The following is a 22721-nucleotide window of genomic DNA, read 5'->3' as shown; positions in this document are numbered from 1 at the left end:
GATGTGTTTTATCCTTCAGTAAAGACTTGCCACAGACAAGGCTGAAAGTGATTTTAAAATGATGACTCTTGCAAACCATCAAGTCTGAAATAATCAATGTAAATTGTCCACTTCTACTATGGTAGGTTTTTCTCATGTATTACATGCCTATTACTTACAGATTTAATTTCATAGTTTAAACAGGTCCTTTTTCAAATAGCTGGGACAAGAAAGTGCCACAATCTATTTCAATGAAGTCAACATCCCAGCATTTGTGTGGCATCATTGGAACAGTGCTTCTTATGTCCTATCCCATAGAACCCAAAGTGCTTCATCTGCTTTCTTACCCGTTCTGATGCAAAGTAATATGAATAACAAAATATGGTGTTACCTTGCAATTACCTGTGATCTGAAGGTGATATTTAATAACATAATAGTTATGTTTTTGCATTATTGACTTTGGGGGATTATATTAGGTAGGAGTAGCATTTCCTGGAAGTTGACTTTTGTGCTTTTCTTGAGGTTGTGGAGATAACTTTTTTTTTTGTCTTAGTGGAAGAAGTGCTTTATAAGCAGTGAAAAAAGCAAAGCAGCTGACTGAAAAGCCAGAGTAAATCAACTTGCTGATTTTGTGGCACACCTTCTATTTGGCAGATAAGGATCATGAATCTACCAGAAACGAAGCTGACATTGAAATTACGGCATACAATAAACCAGCAGTTAGTCTTCCCTTTTTCTGCCAGGGTGTTCATGCTTTGTATTGGAGGATAAAATTTAGTTAGAAAAATTGCATTTTGCATTGGAGGATGAGAAGACAGAATGCAGAAGGGATTAAGTATACTTTTTTTTTCAGAGTCTTGAAATGAATGGATCCCTAAGACAGTATCTCTTCCCATTATGATTCTATTTTTCTGCAATGAACATAAGTGAACATAATATGGCTTAATTTAAGTAAATTTATCAAATATTGTTTATGACAGCAACACAAGACCAAAATTGCATGTTTGCTTCAGGACCCTTTTGGGGATATAATTCAGAGACCAGGATAACAACGGAGACATAAATGGAGGAAAAAATCAGAAGTTGAAGAATCATATAATTTATGTAACCTTGGATGTTACGGTACACAGTCTGTGGGGCTTGGCTCTCCTGGGAGAGGGCTGGGACTCGCTGAGACCCCAACTCCTGGTGGCAATCTCAGCCCTGGGGTAGAGGAGTGGCAAGTGTCCTAGAATCTCTGAAGTAGCCAGGTGTGTGCGTTGAGACTGAAGTAACGTCTCCCCACCAGTACCTGATACATAAACACTCGCCATATTTTGGAGCAGTAGCTGTCAAGTTTTTGGATAATGGCTGCAGTGTGGGATAGTGGTTGGACAAGTCTGACAAGGACTGGGATTATAACCTACTCATGTATGTACCTAGCAGAAGTACATAAATGTGCCTTGGTGAAAACTGAGCTTCTACAGAAAGGCTGGTGAGTGTTGTTGAGTTTAGAATCTAAATTTTGGGCTTACATGCCTGACAGACACTTTTTGGGTCTGTGGTCTATTGCAGGCTGGCCTTGATCTGGGCTTGCAGGTTAGATTCAAAGTTGTTCCTGATGTATAGGTTTTAAAACACAGAAGTTTGGATGTGTTTTGTAATATAATAGCACTGTATGTTCTTTTCATTTCTTCCCCATCTAGTTTAATCTCAAGACTTTGAAAATACAATACACATGGCACAGATCATAACATTTTTTCAGATGCTATTAATTCTGCTACTTCATGATTACATCTCAGCTGAAGATGGGGAAACAAGAGCAAGTAAGTCTTAATTTTTATGTTTCAGATAAGGGCAACTCTAAAGCATGCCTTGAATTTATACTGTCCATTTTTAGGTCCACATGTACACTTTTGTTGATGGTGATATTTTTCCAGTACAATTTTCCTGGTGAAAATCCTATAATATATGATAAGTAACTTAAATATCTTATTTCTCCTTTAGGAAGGGAATATCTTTATTTCTTTTTGTGTCTTGGAAATGCCCAAGAGGGCAGATGGAACTGTAAAGCTTCAATCTTCATTTAAACATGTGTCTTGAGTATTTATATTTTAATTTCTTCAGAAGTCATGTTTTGAATAGCTTAATGTTATGTGAGAAACTAAGTAAGAAAAGTAAAGGTTCTGTGAGAGGAAGCTGAGATAACCACAGCTCTGGGACCGACCTTCTTGCATATTCTTCAAAATTAGCATCTCAAACACCACCAAACCAAGTTTTGTACTCTAAATCTGGTTTATGGAAAATAAAAAGTTAAGCAAGGTAGCTTTTTGAAAGACAAAATGGCTGAATAAAAAGAAAACTTTCCTCTGGCCACAGTGATACTTTCAGGGTAGGTCTTCTTCCTCCAGTTTTACTCTCAATTCAGCAATTTTCAGTATTTTACAACAAACTCAATAAAATTCCTTTTGGTCTCTAGAAAGACATCTATTTTTTTCAGTCTACCTGCTCTAAGCTGGGCCTGCTTTCATGAGTCATTTCATAATGTCCAAAGTCCCTTACAACTGGAATTACTCTGTGATTCATAACCCTGGACCACAGAGTGACACACTCTGCTCGCCCCTTGCTCCTTCTCCCAATGTCTTCTCTTCACCATCACCTGCATTGCAAAAGCATCTCTCCAGCAGACTGTGGTCACTTGATTTCAAGGAAGGTGAAATATTGACCTGACCAGAAGTATCTGTAGGCAGATGTCAGGACAAGGGAAAGCTCTCCCTGTGGTGGGACTGCAGCCTTTCACAAAACAGAAAGCACAGTATATACACAGCAATCTCTATGACCCCATGTGCCATGGGATCAAAAGAATCTCTCCTGGTTTTGGCCATGTCCTTGTCACCTTGTGTGTCAGTTATCTAAGCTCTTTTCGCCATCAAGGGAAGGTGATTCTCTCCTCTAGAGAGTTATTCCCTCCACCTGAGGAGGGAATGTGCATGTAAGATGGATAGGAGTGTCCTATACAAATGCTTATGTCGGTCCATGGCCTGTAGTTGGCAATTTAGTCTAAAAGCTCCATTTATAAGTGACTACAGCTAGGGTAGCTGAATCCACGCCTAAGGCATTATGCAGTTACATTATATATATTAAATGCTTACGTGATCTTATATTCTGGAGGTTGAGCTCATTCACTGAGCATTTTTCTTCTAAAATCAGAATATGCTACAAGCAACATTCAATTGAGACTCAGGATTTTATAATAACTAGTACTGTAGGTCTCAGAAGTCAATTAAAATGTATGTGTAAGAGGATTGGATATTACTGCTGAATTCTGGAGTATTCAGACTATAGCCTTCCTCTGCAGTATGCTTGGTTTGCTAGCAAAAATGAGTTTTTATGTTTATCATCTCTGCAGACAAAGAGATATGGAAAAAAACAACATGTATTCCTCTCTGCCTGATTGCATGAAATGCAATTGCCAGCTAAGGAACTGAATTCCAGAATTTTTCATAGCTGTTTCTTGTGATAATGTAAAAAACAGAAAATGGTATGGTTTTCAGATACCAAGTTGGATCTGTGTGCCTTACAGAAACAATCTTATTTTCTCTGATAAACTCAGCTGATATTTTTTTTTTAAATTAAATGTATTTGTTGATATAAATTCTAATACAAATAGTAATTTACATGAAAAATATTTTCTGTGGAAGAAGAAAGTGGAAGAGTTCAGTAAAATATTTATTTGATTTTTGGTTTTTTTTTTTAGGTTGCAGAACTGCTCCGGCAGATTTAGTTTTTATCTTAGATGGCTCTTACAGTGTTGGCCCAGAAAACTTTGAAATAATCAAAAGCTGGCTTGTCAATATTACAAGAAATTTTGACATAGGGCCAAAATTTATTCAAGTCGGAGTTGTCCAGTACAGCGATTACCCTGTACTTGAAATTCCCCTCGGAACTCATGAATCCACTGAGAACCTCATCAGGGAAATGGAGTCCATACACTACTTGGGAGGAAATACGAGAACGGGAAGAGCTATTCAGTTTGCCTTTGACCATCTTTTTGCAAAATCTTCAAGATTTTTAACAAAAATAGCAGTGGTTCTCACTGATGGAAAGTCCCAAGATGAAGTCAAAGACGTAGCAGCAGAAGCAAGGAAAAATAAAATCACTTTGTTTGCTATTGGTGTTGGCTCAGAAATTGAGGAGGATGAACTTAAAGCTATTGCCAACAAGCCCTCGTCAACTTACGTATTTTATGTTGAAGATTATATTGCAATATCAAGAATTAAAGAAGTTATAAAGCAGAAACTCTGTGAAGGTAAGTAATTGCTTATAAAATAATTTAGTTGTGCGGAATGTAGTTCTGTACCCATATTTCTTTATTTCACAAGCAGGATGTGTTAATGTAACCTAAGGTATCTGATAATCTTTACTATGATCTTCTTTCATTTTGACCTTGTCAGTGGAAATAATTCCCAATATGTTATTTTCTTTGTTAAACAGAGGTATATTTATGAAAGATATGGTGCTTTAGCATAGTGTGTGTTTAATTTCAGTATGTAGCATTTTGCTCTAAGTTCCAAATTTTTTGCATTCATAAAGTTTAGAAACCCTAAAATGTTTGAGCACTCCTCATAGTGCTGAGAATATAGGGCTTGCTTTATCCTTTCCCTAGGTGCAGCTGATACTGCTCCACAGTCTAGAATTTCTTCTCGACAGTTGAGAGGATAGCTTATCATTACAAACAGGAGTTCTTCCGCTATGTGTATGTGTTGAAAAACCCAGAAGAACGACTCTTGGCAAAGTTGCCTGGAATTGTAACAAGCTGTTATGATCTTTTTTAGAAGGATTTTATGGAAGAATTAGCCAAGACCAACATTGTAAAATGACTTTTTACCTTTAGAATGCTAGCAGCATTATTGCATTGAGTTTTCTGATAACTTTGTAAAACAATGACTTTCCCATATATATGAAAAAGATAGCGAATTGTTTCTAAAATATATCACTCAGAAGGACTCTATTATACTGCGAATGTTTATGAGTGCTATTTTGTACATGTTTTATTGTCAACAATTGATCCAAGTCATATTTCAGTTGTACCATATTCTGCACTTAGTAAGAATGAAAAATAGTTTTCATTTGCTCTCACTTTGAGTACGGACTTCATTGAAAAAGAATGGTCGTACTTATGTTGAAGATAATAGTGTTTATTTCTTGATACACTTATGAAAATCATAATAATTCCTTGTGGCTGATGTAGTAAGGTGGTCAGACCAAAAATTGAATCAACTAAGTGCAGCAAAATTCTTTAATAAAACTGCACGCAGGGAGAAATTCCCCAAAATAAACACAATATTTTCTTTTAAAAAAATTTAGAAGAAGTAACATTATGTTTCATCAAGGTGGATTTTCTGCTTTCAGAATTAAGTTAACTAGTATCCTTTAAAATTCAGCTGCAATATTTGACAGGACTTTCACAGCAGTAATCTGTGAATATTGACTATGTATACCAAAGTGTACTTAAAGTGACCCTTTGCTTCCACTCTTTTACGTTGCGCTCTTCCCTTGTGTTAGCATTGAGATGCCTCTCTCAGAGCAATCAGAGCCAGTTGGCAGCTTCATTTCTAACCACGATGTCTTTAGCAGGTGAACTGCAAGAGTAGTAAACTGGAAATTTTGTATGTGAGTGGTGGATTCTTTTATTCATGTTGTTAAGGTTCACTTTGACTCTGGGAGAGGAAGTTCCATGAGGGCAAAGCAGCAACGATTTGGCTGTGATCACCCATGTGAAACTGCCTGAAAATTTTGCAATTCTCTTTTGATTGTATTTGTTCTACTGCATAAAAAAATGCTAGTCTTTTACTCTATGGCGTTTTTAACTTTGTTATTACGTGAACGTAGATATAAGAGCATAGGGGCAGTATTTCCCTTCTGGAAAGAGGAGGCTGAGGTTTGGTGGTTTGTGTAGCGAGTAGTGCTATTACAAATGGCCTTGTGGGTGGAGGGCTCTTGTGTGCCTTTTGGGAGCTCTAGTGTTCATTTTATAGTACGGCAAGGTGAAAAAATGCTGAATCCAGAAAGGACAACATGGCTAAAAGAGTCCCCAGATATTTAAGGTATTCTTAATATTTAATATTTATCCTGGAAGTCAAGTAGTATTAATATTCTCTAGCAAAAATAGAAATATTGTGTGTCAGGAATGCATTTAAAAACAGTACTCAGTGCAGACCTCAGAAGTATGTCTGGAGGATGCTGAGAAAAGTTCCTTTGTTCTAGATAGTGGGATTTAACATCGAAAAGTTATTTCGTACTTCAGGAAGGAAAGACAAAGCACCTGAAAACTATATAAAAACACTGAAAGGGAACAAGATTTCAGTATAGGCTAAAGAGTTGCTGTGACTGGTACTATGGACTGGAATCACAACCCTCTTTCCCATGGAAGATAGTTCTTAATTTTGCCACTAACTTCTGCATCCTGTGTAATGGTTCAGTTAGTTATCAAAATAGTCCTGCCAGAAGATGATCCAGATGACCCTGAAAATTTCTACCTTACTGGGATTGTTTTTATGTAATTCTTCAATGTGCCGTTGGAAATAAAGAATAGTTTCTTAATGTGTAATTTTACACATGCTTAATTTGTATTATATTGGTTTGGAATAATTTCTTTGGCATTGATCCAGAATAATGGCCCTCTCACATAAAGTAATACTATTTCTGCATTTATTTTTTGATTTTATGCCAAATTTCTGATAGTGCAACTGATGAGAGATTCTTGCGTTCATTTTCTTGTCAGTGTATATTATTATCTGTATTAATGGCAATATGACCATTATTCAGCTTTGAAATAAATGAGTTTAGAAAATGTTTCCATGATAACAATGCACAGTGAAGAAACCTGAAAAAATGAAGTGTTATTACTCTTACTTAATATTATAAGTATGTTGACTTAAATCCTGCATCTGTGTTTTGAGAAGAAAAGTTGTGTTGGACTTTGTATTTCTCTTTTTTTTTTTTCAGGAAGCATTCAGAAGGTGGGCATTTTAGTTTCCAAAATGTAGGCAGAGAGTTCTTGCAATTCTTTCATGTAGAACCAGACAGATAATTTTAAATATATTTTTAATTTGGGAGCCAGGTGACATTTTGCTGTGGGGAGGAAAAGAGAACTAAGGGGAATGCATGTGGCTTCTTGCTGCTGCCTCAAGTACATGTGGCATGTTGCCTTAGGGTGGATTGTCTTTTCCCACCATAGATAGTTTGTGCAGACACTTAGCTGAATTTTCTTAGAGTTTATATATCCTGCCTCTCCCACCAGAACAGGGTAGCTTCTGACTGCCCTTGGGTCGGTTAGAGAGAGAAGCCATGCAGTGTTGCTCATATTATAAAGAGAAGCCAGTCTAGACCTTTGAGCTGATAATTCCCTGGCACTGAAACATGAGTTTTCCAGACTGTGGCTGGTCCAGATGGAGATGAGGGAACTCTCCACCCATGCTTTGGAATGTATTCCTAACCTCTTCCCTTTCTATGAACTGATGCTTTTCTGAAGAAACAATAGGAAATGAATGATGAAAATGTATTTACTGTAAATAGTTTAGCATAGTTTTAATAAAGCAAAAAGTTATTTGCTTTCTTTTAATTGATTTATTACTCTAATACAATGTTGGCTTTAGTGTTCAATTTCACTGTGCTATCTCACTTTTTTTCTTTTGAGACGACTTAGGTCCACTGCCTGGTATTGTTTTTGTATAAAGATAATTAAACAGAGATAACATTCAGCTAACTTTATTTCCACAGAAAATATACCACGCAATATTTGTATAGTGAGAATAGCTTCAGGCAGATTTCAGTGTAACAGACAAAATAGATCAGAGTCTGTTTCCAGAAAAAAAAGATGAAAAAAATAGTTGTAGATAATTCTACTTTTGTCCATTTTCAACTTGATGTTATAGTTGGGAGGGATGCTGGATTAATTAAAACTGTTAGTACCTTGTGGAAGTGAAGATCTATAATTTTGTAACATTTTGAAACCATACAATTTTAGAAATCAATTTAATATTTTAGTCAGATATTGTAGTACCTTTTAATTACAATTAGTAACAATTCAAAATAGTATATGAACGTAACTGCAGTAAAATATGACATCTCAGTATTCTCTCTTCATGTCTCTGAGGATCCTGCCTGTCACTTCTCTCATGTTACGTTTAACTGGCAGTTCTCAGTTCTCTTTTATTTCTTGAAAGGCAGCTACAAAAAATTAGGTAGGTGGGCGATTACTTTTTGAAAGTTTTAAGTCGTATTTTGAACTATACTTGCATTTATTATTTTGCAGAATCTGTTTGTCCGACAAGAATTCCAGTGGCAGCTCGAGATGAAAAAGGATTTGACATTCTTCTAGGATTAGGTGTGAAGAAAAAGGTTAAAAAGAGAATTCAAATACCAACCACTAATGCAAAAGCTTATGAAGTAACCTCACGTGTTGACCTGTCAGAATTGACAAGGTATTTAAACTTATAAATACAGTTCTAAATTTAGTCAGATTTTTTTTGTTTGCTTAAAGTGAGAAAGACTTATTTTAAGATCTATATGAATGTTCAAGTACTGTCCTTTTTTTTGTCCTTCCCCCTTATTTAGGAATGTGTTTCCAGAAGGTCTGCCTCCATCCTATGTGTTTGTTTCCACTCAAAGATTTAAAGTAAAAAAGACGTGGGATTTGTGGAGAATTCTAAGTCTGGATAAGAGACCACAGATAGCAGTCACTATTAATGGAGAAGAAAAAACATTATCATTCACTACTACAAGTTTAATGAATGGCACACAAGTTATTACTTTTGCTGCACCTCGTGTAAAGGTAAGGAGTAAGTCGTCATCATGCTGAGATACTCATTTAAGTGCACATTATTCTTTTGCCCTTTATGTTTTTTAAAAATGCATGGTGTTATTTTTGGCTGCTTAGACATTTGAAAGTAGATGGAGGGTACTTTACCCATGTTTCCAGAGTGTCCTCAGTGATCATCACTGTAAATGCTTTGCAGGTGCTTTCTACTTAGTAGTTTCCAGCAGGTAATTGTGAAGATCACAGATACTATTTCACACAGCTCTTTGCTTAACGTATGCTGGAAAGTATTTTCTGCCTTTGATATGGAGACTAGAAAATGTAAATTAAAATAGTCCATTTTTAGAGACAGTTTCTGTTAAGTGTCTAAATTCCTTGAAAATATATAATGACAGAAGTTACTTTCTTCTCCAGAAGAGTAAATAGCAGCTTACAAAATGAGAGTTCAACCTGGATTTGTCTAGTTCTCTGCTGAATAAAAAGTCCTTTCAGCTACTTTTTTTTCTCACTGAAGGGATTCGCCTCTTTGTGCAAACCAATTTTATCGTGTACTAGTGTAATCTGAAGATTCTCATTCAATCTTTCCTCATTAACTTCCAGTGAAGTATTCAACTCTTGTAAGAAGGATTATCTCGGTTGCAGGTGAGACAGAGGGAAGGAGATCGAGTACCTCTACCCTTGCATTTGTAGCAGTATAGGAATATGCAGCCCGGATATTCCCATTCTTACTGCAGGGGGTATTATTTAAATGAACAGAGAGAGATGCTTCAGCAGACAGAGTGGGAAAGATTTACTGCTGGAGCGCTTCATGGCCAAGTGGGTTCAACTTTTCTGGGAAGCGGTGGCCTGCATTTGAATCCTTACTCCAAATCAGGCTGAAGGAATTTGAAATATAAATCCTCAGAGAAGGAAGGACTCCTATCCAAAAGAAGGTCTTAACTACTAAGCTTTTGCTGGGGAGAGGTATTTTATTCTTCTGTTATTGGATGGAGAATTTTACTTTTTCTTTCCAAATTTCCTCTGCCTTTTTATGATTATTTGTAGGTGAAATAATTTTCTTATTTTTTTAAGAAGTGGTGTTAAACTTGATTTACTGGAAATTGTTACAAAATTCAGTTTGAAGTCAATCAAAAAATTTAATTTTAAATCAAAATATTTAATTGTTTCTGGCAGCTACAGTGACAAATCAATATTATTCCTGCAGTCCCAGGTATCCATGAACTTCCCATGAAAAGAACGCTCTTGCTTTTTTCTTTTGAGTTTCTCCATGCTTATATTGCTATTATGTAGAACGATAATTTTATGCCCTTTTTAGAGCTGTATGTCTCTAAACACACTGTAAGTGTCACTATGCTTTCAGTGAACCTTTTTATTTAATAAACCTTTATCATAGTTTATCACTTTTAGTCAGAAAAATGGAAATGTTATATATTCTGATCTGTTTATTTTATCTTGTAATGAGAGACATTGTGAATAAATAAAAACCCAATCTACAAATCAAAATGAAGTAGAAACAGAGGTGCTGTGTAAGGGTGTATGCTATTAAGTGAAGTAAGCTAAATTTCTGTTTATGTCTACAAAAGGTAACAAAGATATATAACATACTGAAAGATGTATGTTTCAGTTTACTCTTATGTATAACAATTTAGTGTGGGATTAATCTGTATTAAATTTAGCTGTATAAAAGATAAGCATCTAGGCTAGGCTAGGCTAAAGAGCTAGATTGGTTTTGAAATTAATGGATAGGCTGAAGAATGCAGCATTTCTTCCCTTGTTGAATTTAATTTCTAAGGTACGTGGGGTAAGTACTTCTTTAAAGGGGTCTCTCATTTTCTATTACTTGCAGAACTATGCTATTTGTTTAAACTAAATCTTAAGCTTTAGAAACCTGAGGTTTTGTGAGATGATGAAAGTAGTATTTGGTTTATTCATTGCAATATTGTGATTCATTCTGCCAATATCGTGTTGTCTTTAAGATTTTTTTTCATAAGAGATTAAGTAGAAAGACTTTCAATTTTTTTTCACCATGATTTAAGATCTGAAGTGTTTGAGACATTATACCACTGCTGAAAAAAAAGGCCTCTGGCTTCATATTTTTAACAAATACGGGTTTGAGCATGTTCAAGATCATAGACTGAAAAAAATTATGTAGGTTATAAAATAATTCTGAAATAGAGATTAATATTTACCAAATATCATCTTCTCAATTATAATACTACTTGGCAAATACTTTTTTCCCTATACAGTTTACAATACTTTTTGTATGACAAAACCAGGAACATTGATCATCTCAACCATTAACAGTAGTTAAGTGTTAAAATGCAGTTTTATTGTTATTTAAATTGAAGACATTTTGTTTTACACAATTCTGTTTTCTTCACTTTTCTTAGACGTTGTTTGATGAAGGCTGGCATCAAATTCGTCTCTTAGTAACAGAAGACTTTGTAACTTTGTATATAGATGACCAAGAAATTGAAATTAAGCCATTACATCCTGTTTTAGGCATTTACATCAGTGGCCTAACCCAAATAGGAAAATATTCTGGAAAGGAGGAAACTGTACAGGTAAGCATATGCTAAAACCACAATAATTCAGAAATTCTACTGTAGGTTAACATTACATTGGCACCTTCTGTTTTCTTGAATTTACTCTGCTAATTTACAGTAGGCTGAAATTTACAAAAATATAAATATAAAATATACAAAATTATAATAGTTAAGATGGATCATAAACGATCAGAAAGACTCAGCGCAACCGATATATCCTGTGCGGTGGGTGCTTAATTGGTGTCACTGACTTCAAGTGGTATTCATTTTTGCTGAAACACAAATTTGATGCAACGTTATTGCCCGAATTTGGGAAAAAGTGTCTCAAAACAGAGGATTTCATCTGTGCTTGACACTTGCATATAATTTCCTTCTATCAGTTATGCTAGTAAAAGAGGGAGAAAATTTTTATGAAGGTTCTTTCTCATCACTAGATTGTCACGAAAGTACAAGGTATACCAACTCTGTTTCTGTTGTACTGCAAATATTTGATACTCAAACTGCCACTGTTTGATTCTACTGTGCTGGAACCCCTCCCTGAAAACCCTGTACCCTCTATTCTGAGGAACATTGAAGTCCTTTTGCCTTCAGCTCTTTGCAGACACCAAAAAGCTGGTTCAAACTTCAGACTGCATAGGTAAAGGCTGTGCAGACCACTGGTGAAGACTCTTATGTTGACGGTGTTCCAGATGTTGGCTAGATAGATTCCTTATATTTATAGCAGTGTGGTAATGAAATTATTAATTAGACTGATAGTAATGGAAACAATACTAAGAAATACTGAATTACATAAATAGACACGATTTTTTGTTATATTGAAAGCTGTGCCTTTTTTTGTACTCTAAATTCATGATCCTTACTGGTCCTATTAAAAGATATTAATGTGTTATGCATCACCTTCGTTAACTTTCTTCAGATGTCTTTACTCAGTTACTCCTGAATTTTGTGTTTTTGTAGCCAGGCTTCAGTTCTATTATTATCATAATCTAAAAACGTACATGGAAACTTGGATGACGCACTGTGTGCGTGACTCAGCATTTCTGGTGGTAGCATTGTCCGTATACTAAAGTACTTCGTGAAAACTACTGAATGTCACAGATTTCTGATAGGACTTCAAGCACTTATTGCAAGGAAGTTGGACATTTCCGAATTGTAATCAATCATCTAATGCATTTTCTCTGGTGGTGAAGGATTATCCCATTTTTATAGTTTTGGGCATTCTAGGATTAAGAGGGTTGTTTGTTTGTTGTTGTTGTGTTTATGTTTTTTCTCTTATGTCAGTGGAGAAATGGAACTTTAATGGATTCCCAGTAATATGATTTCTGAGTTGAATGTTAGTAGCAAGACATGTTATGTAAAATGAAAATGAAAACATTTTAGGAATGTTGAATGTAAGATCCCATTCTGATAGTGAACTAGAAGAAAAGTAGAAAATCTGTCTCAGGTCGCAATTTTATATTTCCAGATCATTTTTGTAATCTAAAAAAGGTATTTCCTTTCTCTGCTTTTTCACTGTGACGCATTCTGCAAAACATTAATAGTCAAACTTTGCCAGGATAGTTCTATTTAAAATACGATTATAGAGAAATATTTTAATGTATATCTGCATGCCGCCTTTCTCTGTGTCATGGTTTAGCTCCAGCCGGCAACCAAGCCCCACGCAGCCCCTCGCTCAGACCCCCACGGTGGGACGGGGGAGAGAATTGAAAGGGTAAAAGTGAGAAAACTTGTGGGTTGAAATAAAGCCAGTTTAGTAAGTAAAGCAAAAGCTGCGCACGCAAGCAAAGCAACACAAGGAATCCATTCACCACTCCCCACGGGCAGGCAGGTGTTCAGCCATCTCCAGGGAAGCAGGGCTCCGTCACACCTAACGGTTACTTAGGAAGACAGATGCCATAACTCTGAACATTCCCCCTTCCTTCTTCTTCCCCCAGTTTTATATGCTGACTGTGATATCATATGGTATGGAATATCCCTCTGGTCAGTTGGGGTCAGCTGTCCCAGCTGTGTCCCCTCCCAACTCCTTGTGCACCCCCAGCCTGCTCGCTGGTGGGGTGGGGTGAGAAGCAGGAGAGGCCTTGACTCTGTGTAAGCACTGCTCAGCAATAGCTAAAACAGCCCTCAATTATCAACACTGTTTTCAGCACAGATCCAAAACACAGCCCCGTAGTAGCTACTGTGAAGAAAATGAACTCTATCCCAGCAAAAACCAGCACATTCCCCACTCCCCGTACCGTTTACGTCATGCACAGGTCCTGCACTACATTCTTGTTACCCGCTCCCCCCCGCTTCCCGTCCTTTGATATAACACACAGATATCAAGCCCCTAGACTATGGATCACCCCTGGAAAATGTCTGGAAAATGTATTTTGCAAGTGTTCTCCATTTAATTAGGATCTTACTGGCTGAAGTGTTTTCCAGTATAGTGATGATAAACTTGTGTACACACTTAAGTGCTGTGAATTGCAGACATTTCAAATGTGAAAACACATGAGAGACTCCATTTTGTGTGCTTTCTTCCCCTGCTAGTCCAACTTACAGCGTATGATTTCAAATAAACGTAACAGGGCTTTTTTCTCTTTGCAGTCATGATAGTTTCTGCTAGAAAAACTGGCTTCAATGGGTTCATTTTTCTGGAGCGTAGCAACAGAGCAGAATGGCACAAACTTTCTCTTACCTGGTGCCAGTTGCTTTTTAAAGCATTATGTTATAGAGCTAAACTCTAAACCAAATTCTTTCAAGCGTCAGGGCTGCCTTCTGATGCTTCACCAAAACTTACTATTCTTACATCTAGTAGAGACAGGTCAGTGTACAAACATCTTCCCAGGAGTGTTAAGGTAAAAAAGAAAAGGTTGGTTTCGCCTGTGCTGTTGTAACTTGTTTCCCAGTGATATTGACAACCAGTGTAATTTGTGCCATGAGTGTTTGGATTTATTGCCAAGGATTAGGGGCAGTGATTTCTATTATTTATAGGAAAGAAAATCTTGAATTGATTATTTTTCTTTAAATAATTCTATTACAGAATGTTTAATTGGTTGCATGTATTAACCATTGTGAGTAGCCCAACTAAAAATGTTTCTACATCTTTAATTGATTTTTAACCGTAGTGGACACACAGAGCTTCCAGTTTCTCTTGCTTTTTAATATTTTGTTCATTTTTTTAATGTATAACTTAAGAAGAGTATAGTTTAAACTAACTTAATGTCAGACTATCAACACTTTCTCTTAAAAACTTCTTTTATGTTTTGAATTACAGTTTGATATACAAAAATTGCGAATCTACTGTGACCCAGAGCAAAATAATCGAGAAACAGTCTGTGAGATCCCAGGATTTGTGAGTATGATAGATGAACTTTTGAGGACTACTTGGCATTTTTTGCAAATGACTGTTTAAAGCTGACTGAATGAATTCTTAAAATAAGTAATACTGCATTGATTCAGCTGGTGCAAACAAACGCTGTGCAATATCAAGTGACACAGAACTTGTATCTTTTCAGCCCTATTTTTGCGCAAACTTATTTTGAAAGTTTTTTTGGTTTAGATATTTGATGGTGGAAATTTGACAGCAATATAGAAGAATCTCAGAATCTTCTATTACATTTTAAGATTGTAAACATTATAAACTAATAAAACTACTAGGTTACAGCAGTGTAAAATACTTTACTACTTTTTAACTTACCTGATATACTTCTTGCTACTTGTCAGGTCATTTAATCTCTGAAATTTTTGTACATAACAAACAAACCTATAATTTTAAATCACCTTTTCCTATCAGAAGTATGTATGCTGATGTCTGTGTTAAATAGCCCATTAACTGAAATGTTGCTAAGATTTCATGAATTATATTATGAATAAGACAAAAATAAGATCCTGTTCAGGATTTTAGGATTCAGATACATAATTGGGAAGCTTATGGGGATCCTTTGACCCTCTCTTTGCCCTCTTACTTGTGGTTAATTATGCAATGAAATGTAAAACACTTTTTTTTTGTGTTTTATTCATCACACACAGTTGGAGCCAGATTTTCAAAACCATTCGACTCCCATCTCAAAATATAAGCAAGAGATTGTTTTATATGTAGTTTTCTTAAAAATGTCCTCCTTTGTTTGTTGTATAAAACAAACTGACCTAAAGATAATCAGACATCAGTGTCTTATTATGTAAACCCATATTTTTCATGTTGGGACTATGTAAACCCATATTCTACATGTTGGGATTTAGTTTAGTATTAGGACCATTTTGCCAGTTTGACAATAGAACCTGCAAATCTTCAACATCCAGATATTTTATTTTTTGTCAGACTTGTGCAAACCTCCAGCTAGTCTGTTTTTCTTCTATTTATTTGGGGCCAGTGTGTCTATTGCAGTGAGCAGCCTTATCAGGGCTTCTTCAAAACTCACAGCTTTCATTTAAGCAACAAGTAAGTGGCTGGATTATTAGCTGAAATCTGACTGTGTCTGTGAAGAACTAATGGGTTCTTTTTAAAAAAACTAAAGTTTGCTTTAAATCCTGACATAAATTTAGTGTTTGTTTTATTTAACTGCGTGGCATATCTTTTTGCTCTTTACAAAATAGAAGTGGGATATGAAAAGTAAACAAATAAAAAAATTTTTGCATAAAGAAAGCAAACACTAAAAAGTGTTTTGCGCTTTCTTCAATTTGGCAAGAAGTCATAGCAGAAAGATTGCTTTTTGCCTGTTTGGTTTCACTTGCTGTTGCAGTAAAGTAAATTTGGACTTTACCCATGAAATTCTGGACTCCTTCAGAAAATAAAAATGTTGAATGATCTCTAAGGATGAATATGTGGTTTGTGGTTGTATTCTGTCAGATTGTGGTTGTGTCAGAGCTCCTGAACTAAGTAGGGGCTGTATGTACTAATGACAGCCTGAATTCAGCCCCTTTCCCGGAGATACCTAGCTGCATAGTAATTTTAAGCTCCCTCTATGATCCGTGGAGAAAGATAACCTTCTGGAGGTTACCTAAGATGAAAATTGAATATAGAGAAAGCTGTCTCTCTCCCTAGACTGTTTGAAATCAGTGGTGACTGTGTGCATTAGAAAACTTCTGTACACGGTGCAGCTAATGGTGGCCACTACACCACTGAGACAGACAATTTCATGGTTGGTGTGCTGAAATAATTGGGGATGGATTGTTCTGTGATGTTGCAGATACTGGAAAACTCAACTCAATTGATAGCAGAGTCTGATGCAGTCACACCAGAAAGCGAGAAAAAGCCAGCCTTGTCTCTGTGCTGCTTTATGTTTTCCCAGATGCTGGATTCAGGCAGAGATCAGAGATGTTAGAGATATTTTGGTACATTCTCTGACATGAATGAGTAAGCAGAGGATTTTTTTGATAAGAAGTTACTCCTGGCAAAAGTTTTAACCCAAATCTAAACATTTAGTGTGTAAATAATTACATTGTTCAGTACTAATTGCTACTGGTAGCTCCTGTTGAAAGACCCTTAAATGAACTAAAAATTCATATGCATTGAAAGCAGCTCCACATAAGTCTGAAAAAATCTAAAATTTTGAATTAAAATTGACAGTTAGAGCCCTGAATTTATGATTGGTTTTGATAGTGTTTACAAATGAATGGATTTTGCTTATTACAAATATTGCTGTACCCTTAAACTGCGTTTCTTCTTGTTTCAGAATGGAGAGGTAGGCTCAATCCCAAACTGCTCAAACTCAGTTTAAGGTAGTATTTGACTTTATATAAACTTTTTATTATTCTAGGTAATATGCACTTTGTTTTGAAAAGTAGACAGAGGTTTGCTAAGCTGAAAAGTTATGGATTTCCATTAATTGAACTCTACAGTCTACAGACAAATTAAAAATAAGTTTTCTGAATAAACCCACGTTTATTAGAATAAATGGCCTGATTTTTTTTTCCCTGGTTCAATTCAATTGCTCTTATTTGCAGAGGTGGATGCTGTTGCAAAGTGATTGGGGATACGCACAGTCAGGTAGCTGTTACCTGTGTCATGATAAGGGGAGCTCCCTGAAGGGGAGCTTGTTTGAAGACTTAATATGATAGCTTCCCTAACCATCCTCAACTCCACTTGGTACCATTGCAAAGGAAACGTGGATTTGTGTTTTGATCAATCATTTGACCCTGAGAGAGAATTCCATTCAGAGAACATTGTAAAAAGTGTGAGTTATTTTAGAAAATATGAGTAAAATGGTATAGAAAATGTTTCAGATAATAAATAGAAAATCTGCTTTTTTGTATCTTAGAATCTTTTTTTGCCTTTCCATAGCTCTAAAAACCTGCTGGGTGAAAAAGAATTCACTGAATCTAACTTCAGGATATAGATTTAGTACAGATGCACCTAAATTTTGGGTGCCTCACCGTGGGCAAATGGATTTGATCTAGTAGCTCTCCCCTGCCCTGCCTTGCTAAAATGTTGAGGTTTCATGTGGTATCAGTGGTGAGAAGTAACTACCTCAAAAAAAAAAATTCCCTAGAGGGTGATGTGGTCTGAAAAGGCTTAGTGTTTACCTCTGTTTGTATAGGGAGCATAGTTTGGAGGAGGCCACCTAACGGTCTTTGGAGGATGGGCACCCTGGGTGCCAGGACTTGGACTTGTAGGAGTCCGTGGTAGCAGTCATGCCCCTCCTTTCGTGAAGTAGCTTTGTAGTTGGAACACATGCCCAGGAGGTAGGAGACTTGGGCTTTATGTTCTTTTCAGGCTTTGCTACACGTGATAGCATACCCATTGCTTGTGGTCATTATGATATATATAATATTTATTAGATTCTTTTTACAAACCTTAATTAAATTGTTATATTTGATAATTGATCACACTTCAAATGATGAATATCAATTAGTTTAGGAAAAGAGTTTTGCATGTTGCCAGATTTAAAATTATCAAACTATATGACAAAGTATTTGTGGAAGAGCAAATAGAGTTTCAGATATCAGCCCAGTATTGGTACTTATTGTCTTATTTATTTTTCTTCTGGGTAAAAATTCACGTATGCAAAGTAGCTGGAGGGCTATATTCAGATAAGTAGAAGTTCCAGCTGAACAAGAGAGTGAAAGCCAGGACCTACGCAAGCTAAGGAAAATCAGCTTCATATAATGTTATGATACGTTTGTTGAATGCTTTTGGCATGTGTGTTGATGGCTGATTTCACTCTTGGTAGTGCATGAATGGTCCTAGTGATGTAGGCTCAACACCTGCTCCCTGTATATGCCCACCAGGACAGCAAGGACCTCCAGGCCCAAAAGTAAGTTCCTATTTTGTCTTATTGAGCATACATGACTTTTTTTTTCCTTTTTTTTTCTTGTTTTTTTTCCAAATCTTACGTTGGCCAGTCATAGAATCATAGAATGGGTTGGGTTGAAAGGGACCTTAACAATCAACTAGTTCCAACTTCCCTGCCATGGGCAGGAACACCTTTCACTAAACCAGGTTGCTCAAAGCACCATCTAGCCTGGCCTCGACCACTTCCAGGGATGACGCATCCACAGCTTCCCTGGGCAACCTCTTCCAGGGCCTCACCACCCTCATAGTGAAGAATTTCTTCCTTATATCTAATGAGAATTTACCCTCTTTCAGTTTAAAGCTGTTACCCCATGTCCTATCTCTACAGGCCCTTGTAAGATGTCCCTCTCCAGCTTTCTTGTAGGCCCTTTTCAGGTACTAGAAGGCTGCTACAAGGTCTCCCTGGAGCCTTCTCTTCTATAGGCTGAACAATCCCAACTCTCTCAGCCTTTCTTCAGAGGAGAGGTGCTCCAGCCCTCTGATCGTCTTTGTGGCCCTCCTCTGGACCTGCTCCAACAGGTCCATGTCTTTCCTGTGCTGAGGGCTCCAGAGCTGGATGCAGTGCTCCAGGTGGGGTCTCAGCAGAGTGGAGTAGAGGGGCAGAATCACCTTCCTCAACCTGCTGGCCACGCTTCTTTTGATGCAACCCAGGATAGGGTTGGCCTTCTGGGCTGCCAGTGCACATTGTGGGTTATGTTGAGCTTCTCATCAACCAACACCCCCAAGTGCTTCTCACCAGGGCTGCTCTCAATCCGTACTCTGCCAAGCCTGTATTTGGGCTTGGGATTGCCCTGACCCAGGTGCAGGACCTTGCACTTGGCCTTGTTGAACTTCATGAGGTTCACACAGGCCCACCTCTCATGTCTGTCAAGATCCCTCCAGCGTGTCAACCGCACCACTCAGCTTGATGTCATCTGCAAACTTGCTGAGGATGCACTCAATCCCACTGTCCATGTCACCGACAAAGATGTTAAACAGCGCCTGTCCCAATACCAACCCCTGTCATAGTCAGGCAAATTAAAAAAGTAGCAGACAAGTTCTCCTAGTTCTAGTTTCCAGTGCATGATATAATGATTAGGATACTCAAGGTCATGTTTAAGTGCCATAATTCCTAATAACGCAAGTATATCTTTTATTTTTTAAGGAAAATGATCATGGATATAAAATTGTGTTTCCTTGCAAATGTGTTTCCTTCAGCAAATGATCTTGCACTGTTAATTGCTTGAGAATGAAATGGTTTGCTAATAAAAGTCTTTCAGTGGAGAGGGTTTTTTCCTTCTTTGTTAAAGAATGGACTAGATGCTTACTGGGTGAGTTCCACTTTAGCTGTTCGGATGACCTCCCTTTAGTGCTGGTGAAGGATTAAAATGAGAACCAGACTTGAGTCTCTGATTTCTAACATGCAAACTCAAGCCCCTAGTATTTGTCTGTAGTACCTTTCTCAGGAACTGTTCTAAGCGGTGCTTCCAGAGTTACTAGCTTACCTTACTGGGGTAGACAAGGAAATCCCAAAGTGCTTGTCTTTTATTAGAAAACATAATTAAAAAAAAAAATCTACTCATTATGTAAAGGGTTAACAGTCTGCTGCAGCTGCCTCACGTCAAAGGGCTTTTTGCTACAGTGGTAAGGGTTTCTAATCAGGGAATTGGAATCCACAAGATAGAGATCATTATTATTTCATGTAACAGAATTTTTGTGGTCTTTTACCTTTTTTTTCTGTTTAGCACATTAGAGGAAAAAAAAGAGAGAGAGAAGAAAGTATAATTTAAAAAAAATTGAAAGCCACAGCCTGTAAAGTATGAAAGAGTATGAAATGTCAAAATTAGGGTGACCTATACAATTTTATTTAGATCCCTCCTTCATGTTCAATCTTTCAATGGCATTGCAGTATGTTTGGGGGTAACTGAATAATACAGGGGACACGATGGTTCCTAACACAAAAGTCTGCAGCAAGAGTGAAAAGGAAGCCAATTTAAGATTGTATTGGTTATCCTAGTTATGGTATTTCTTAACTTTTGAATACTGACTTTGGAACAACATAAATTTAAACTTGATTTGTCTGTTTGTGATATTAACAGCGTCCAATAAAATTAATTAAATTATAACAGTTTAAAAATACAAGTGATGTTTTAACCTTTTGAAGTTAAAGTCATAAAATTTCACAGTTTAGATAGTATATTTGAAAGTAAATTTATTTTCACTCAAATCTCAAACCTGGACTTCTTAATTTGGACAATAATAATTCTGGTAACCTATTATTAATGTAGCAAATTACAATGGTTATGCTTTTCTAAAGAGACATTATTCAATATCCTTTCCCATTTAGCTCAGCATTACATTTCTGTGGTTTATATGTGAAAAGATGTTTTTTCACAGTCACACTGAAAGCTAGTTTCATATTTCCCTCCTAAGGTCCTCCCTGTTTATAACAGTTCTGCAGCTGTAACTGACCCACGGGTCTGTTGATGGTTCAGGCTGAAGGAAGCGGTACCTGCTTAACGCTCCTGTAGAAGTAAAATGTTTTTATAGATCAAGTCTTACTGGGTTTTGCTGGGCTCAAATCAAGTCCATTAGTAAAGTAAACAGAGAACTGTAGTACGCTACGAGGATATATTGAGTAGGAAGCTCCTGCTTTCTTAGCATAAACATGAAGCCTTTTCCTTTAACATGGGCATGACAGAATAACTGCAAAGGCCGTATAAGAAAAAGAATATCTTTTTAGACAGCAATAAGTGTGTGAAGAGGAGTTTATTATTTAGCAGGTTTTAATCCTGGCTCCTGCCTTGCCAGTGCTTTTGCTTTAAGAACTACACTCAGCCAAAGCAGGTGAGAGTTTTCTTCAGAGTAGAACTACTAAATCGACAAGGTTTTAATAAAGATTTTTTCATCTATTTGCTGAAAAGTTTTTTTATTTCAGTTAAGATGTTAAAAAGCTTGAAAGCATTTGAGATGATGGGGCAAACTTGTGCTCTATCTGAGCTCACTTCTCCAAGTCCTGCACAAGAAGTTAGGGAGAATTTTCGGGGGGGTTACAAGATCAGTTCTTTTTTGCTGTATGAATTACTCCTCAATAGCAGGTATCTGGGCTTGCAGCCACTGTTTTGTGGAATGTATTAGGGTTAAGGTTGTTCTGTGCTAATTTTAAAATGCTCTTTCATATCTTTTGTGTGTTAACATACTGCTCCTCCATAGGGTGAGCCTGGGCAGCCTGGGAATCATGGTTATCCCGGTCAGCCTGGTCCAGATGGTAAGCCTGTGAGTACTAAAAACTTAGTCATATATTGTAAATGCAAAACTAACAGGAGAAAAAACATGTACCACTGATATCAGATTTTCAAATTGAGATGATTTTGTCTCCATTCTTTTAAACTGTGAATGTCACTTAAGCGTTATCTGAATGTAACAATTCTACGAATATGTTAATCATAGTATTTCTGTTTCAAGATAAAATATTGTAAATATGATAGCATGAGTTAGGCACTGATTTAAAGCAGAGAACAGGCTTTGAGTGCTCCTGTTGGTCTTTGCATCAGTTATCACCTTCTGATCTTCAATCTTTACTACTTAAATTTTTTTGCATTAGAAAACATTTTAGGGCAGCTAAAATCCTGTCTATTTGTTTTAGGGATTGCTTCTCATGTTTAAATTTTGTTCATTTAATTTCTTTTTAGGCTGCCTCAACTAGCCTATCAAAATAAGTATATGTGTGTATACAATGTTAAATATATATATTTTGCAGTTCTAAATATTATGTGTTAAAACATACATCGCAAAAATACCTGTACCTGATTTTACTTCTTAAGCTGTCATTCCATTAGTAGGTATGGTAAAGACTGGAAGAAAGTAGATGAAGAACATATGTCCCTAAAATGAAACAACAGATTTGGCAATGGCTTGTCTGGCCTTCATGGTTAACATTTTTTATTGTAATAAAATTGTAATAGAAGCAATTAATATATAAAAATAGCCTAAGGTTTAATTAAAAAATATATTAGATCTCTGAATGTAATTGGAAGGCTATCAGATACTGACAGCCAAACTTCTCTGTTGAGTAAGGTTTTGTTAAGAGCCTGCAGTCTCTGTATCACCAAAGTGATGGGGTGTGTGTGCCTCTGGTGTGTTA

At 36.5% G+C, this 22721-nt stretch overlaps 1 protein-coding gene across 1 annotated transcript; it reads left to right on the top strand.

Moving 5' to 3' along the window:
• Window positions 1-1696: 1696 nt before the first annotated feature.
• COL21A1 (collagen, type XXI, alpha 1) lies at window positions 1697-21853 on the top strand (the record flags this gene model as incomplete). The annotated part of the gene is made up of 9 exons (XM_010297205.1): window positions 1697-1784; window positions 3716-4267; window positions 8276-8444; window positions 8578-8794; window positions 11170-11343; window positions 14582-14659; window positions 16980-16988; window positions 18477-18560; window positions 21791-21853. Coding segments are annotated over exons 1-9 (1434 nt in total), but the record flags the coding sequence as incomplete, so codon positions are not given.
• Between the last annotated feature and the right edge of the window lie 868 nt (window positions 21854-22721).

Source organism: Phaethon lepturus, unplaced genomic scaffold (genome assembly GCF_000687285.1).
Source record: "Phaethon lepturus isolate BGI_N335 unplaced genomic scaffold, ASM68728v1 scaffold11401, whole genome shotgun sequence".
NCBI classification, from domain to species: Eukaryota; Metazoa; Chordata; class Aves; order Phaethontiformes; family Phaethontidae; genus Phaethon; species Phaethon lepturus.
This window is presented reverse-complemented; position numbering and strand designations above follow the sequence as displayed.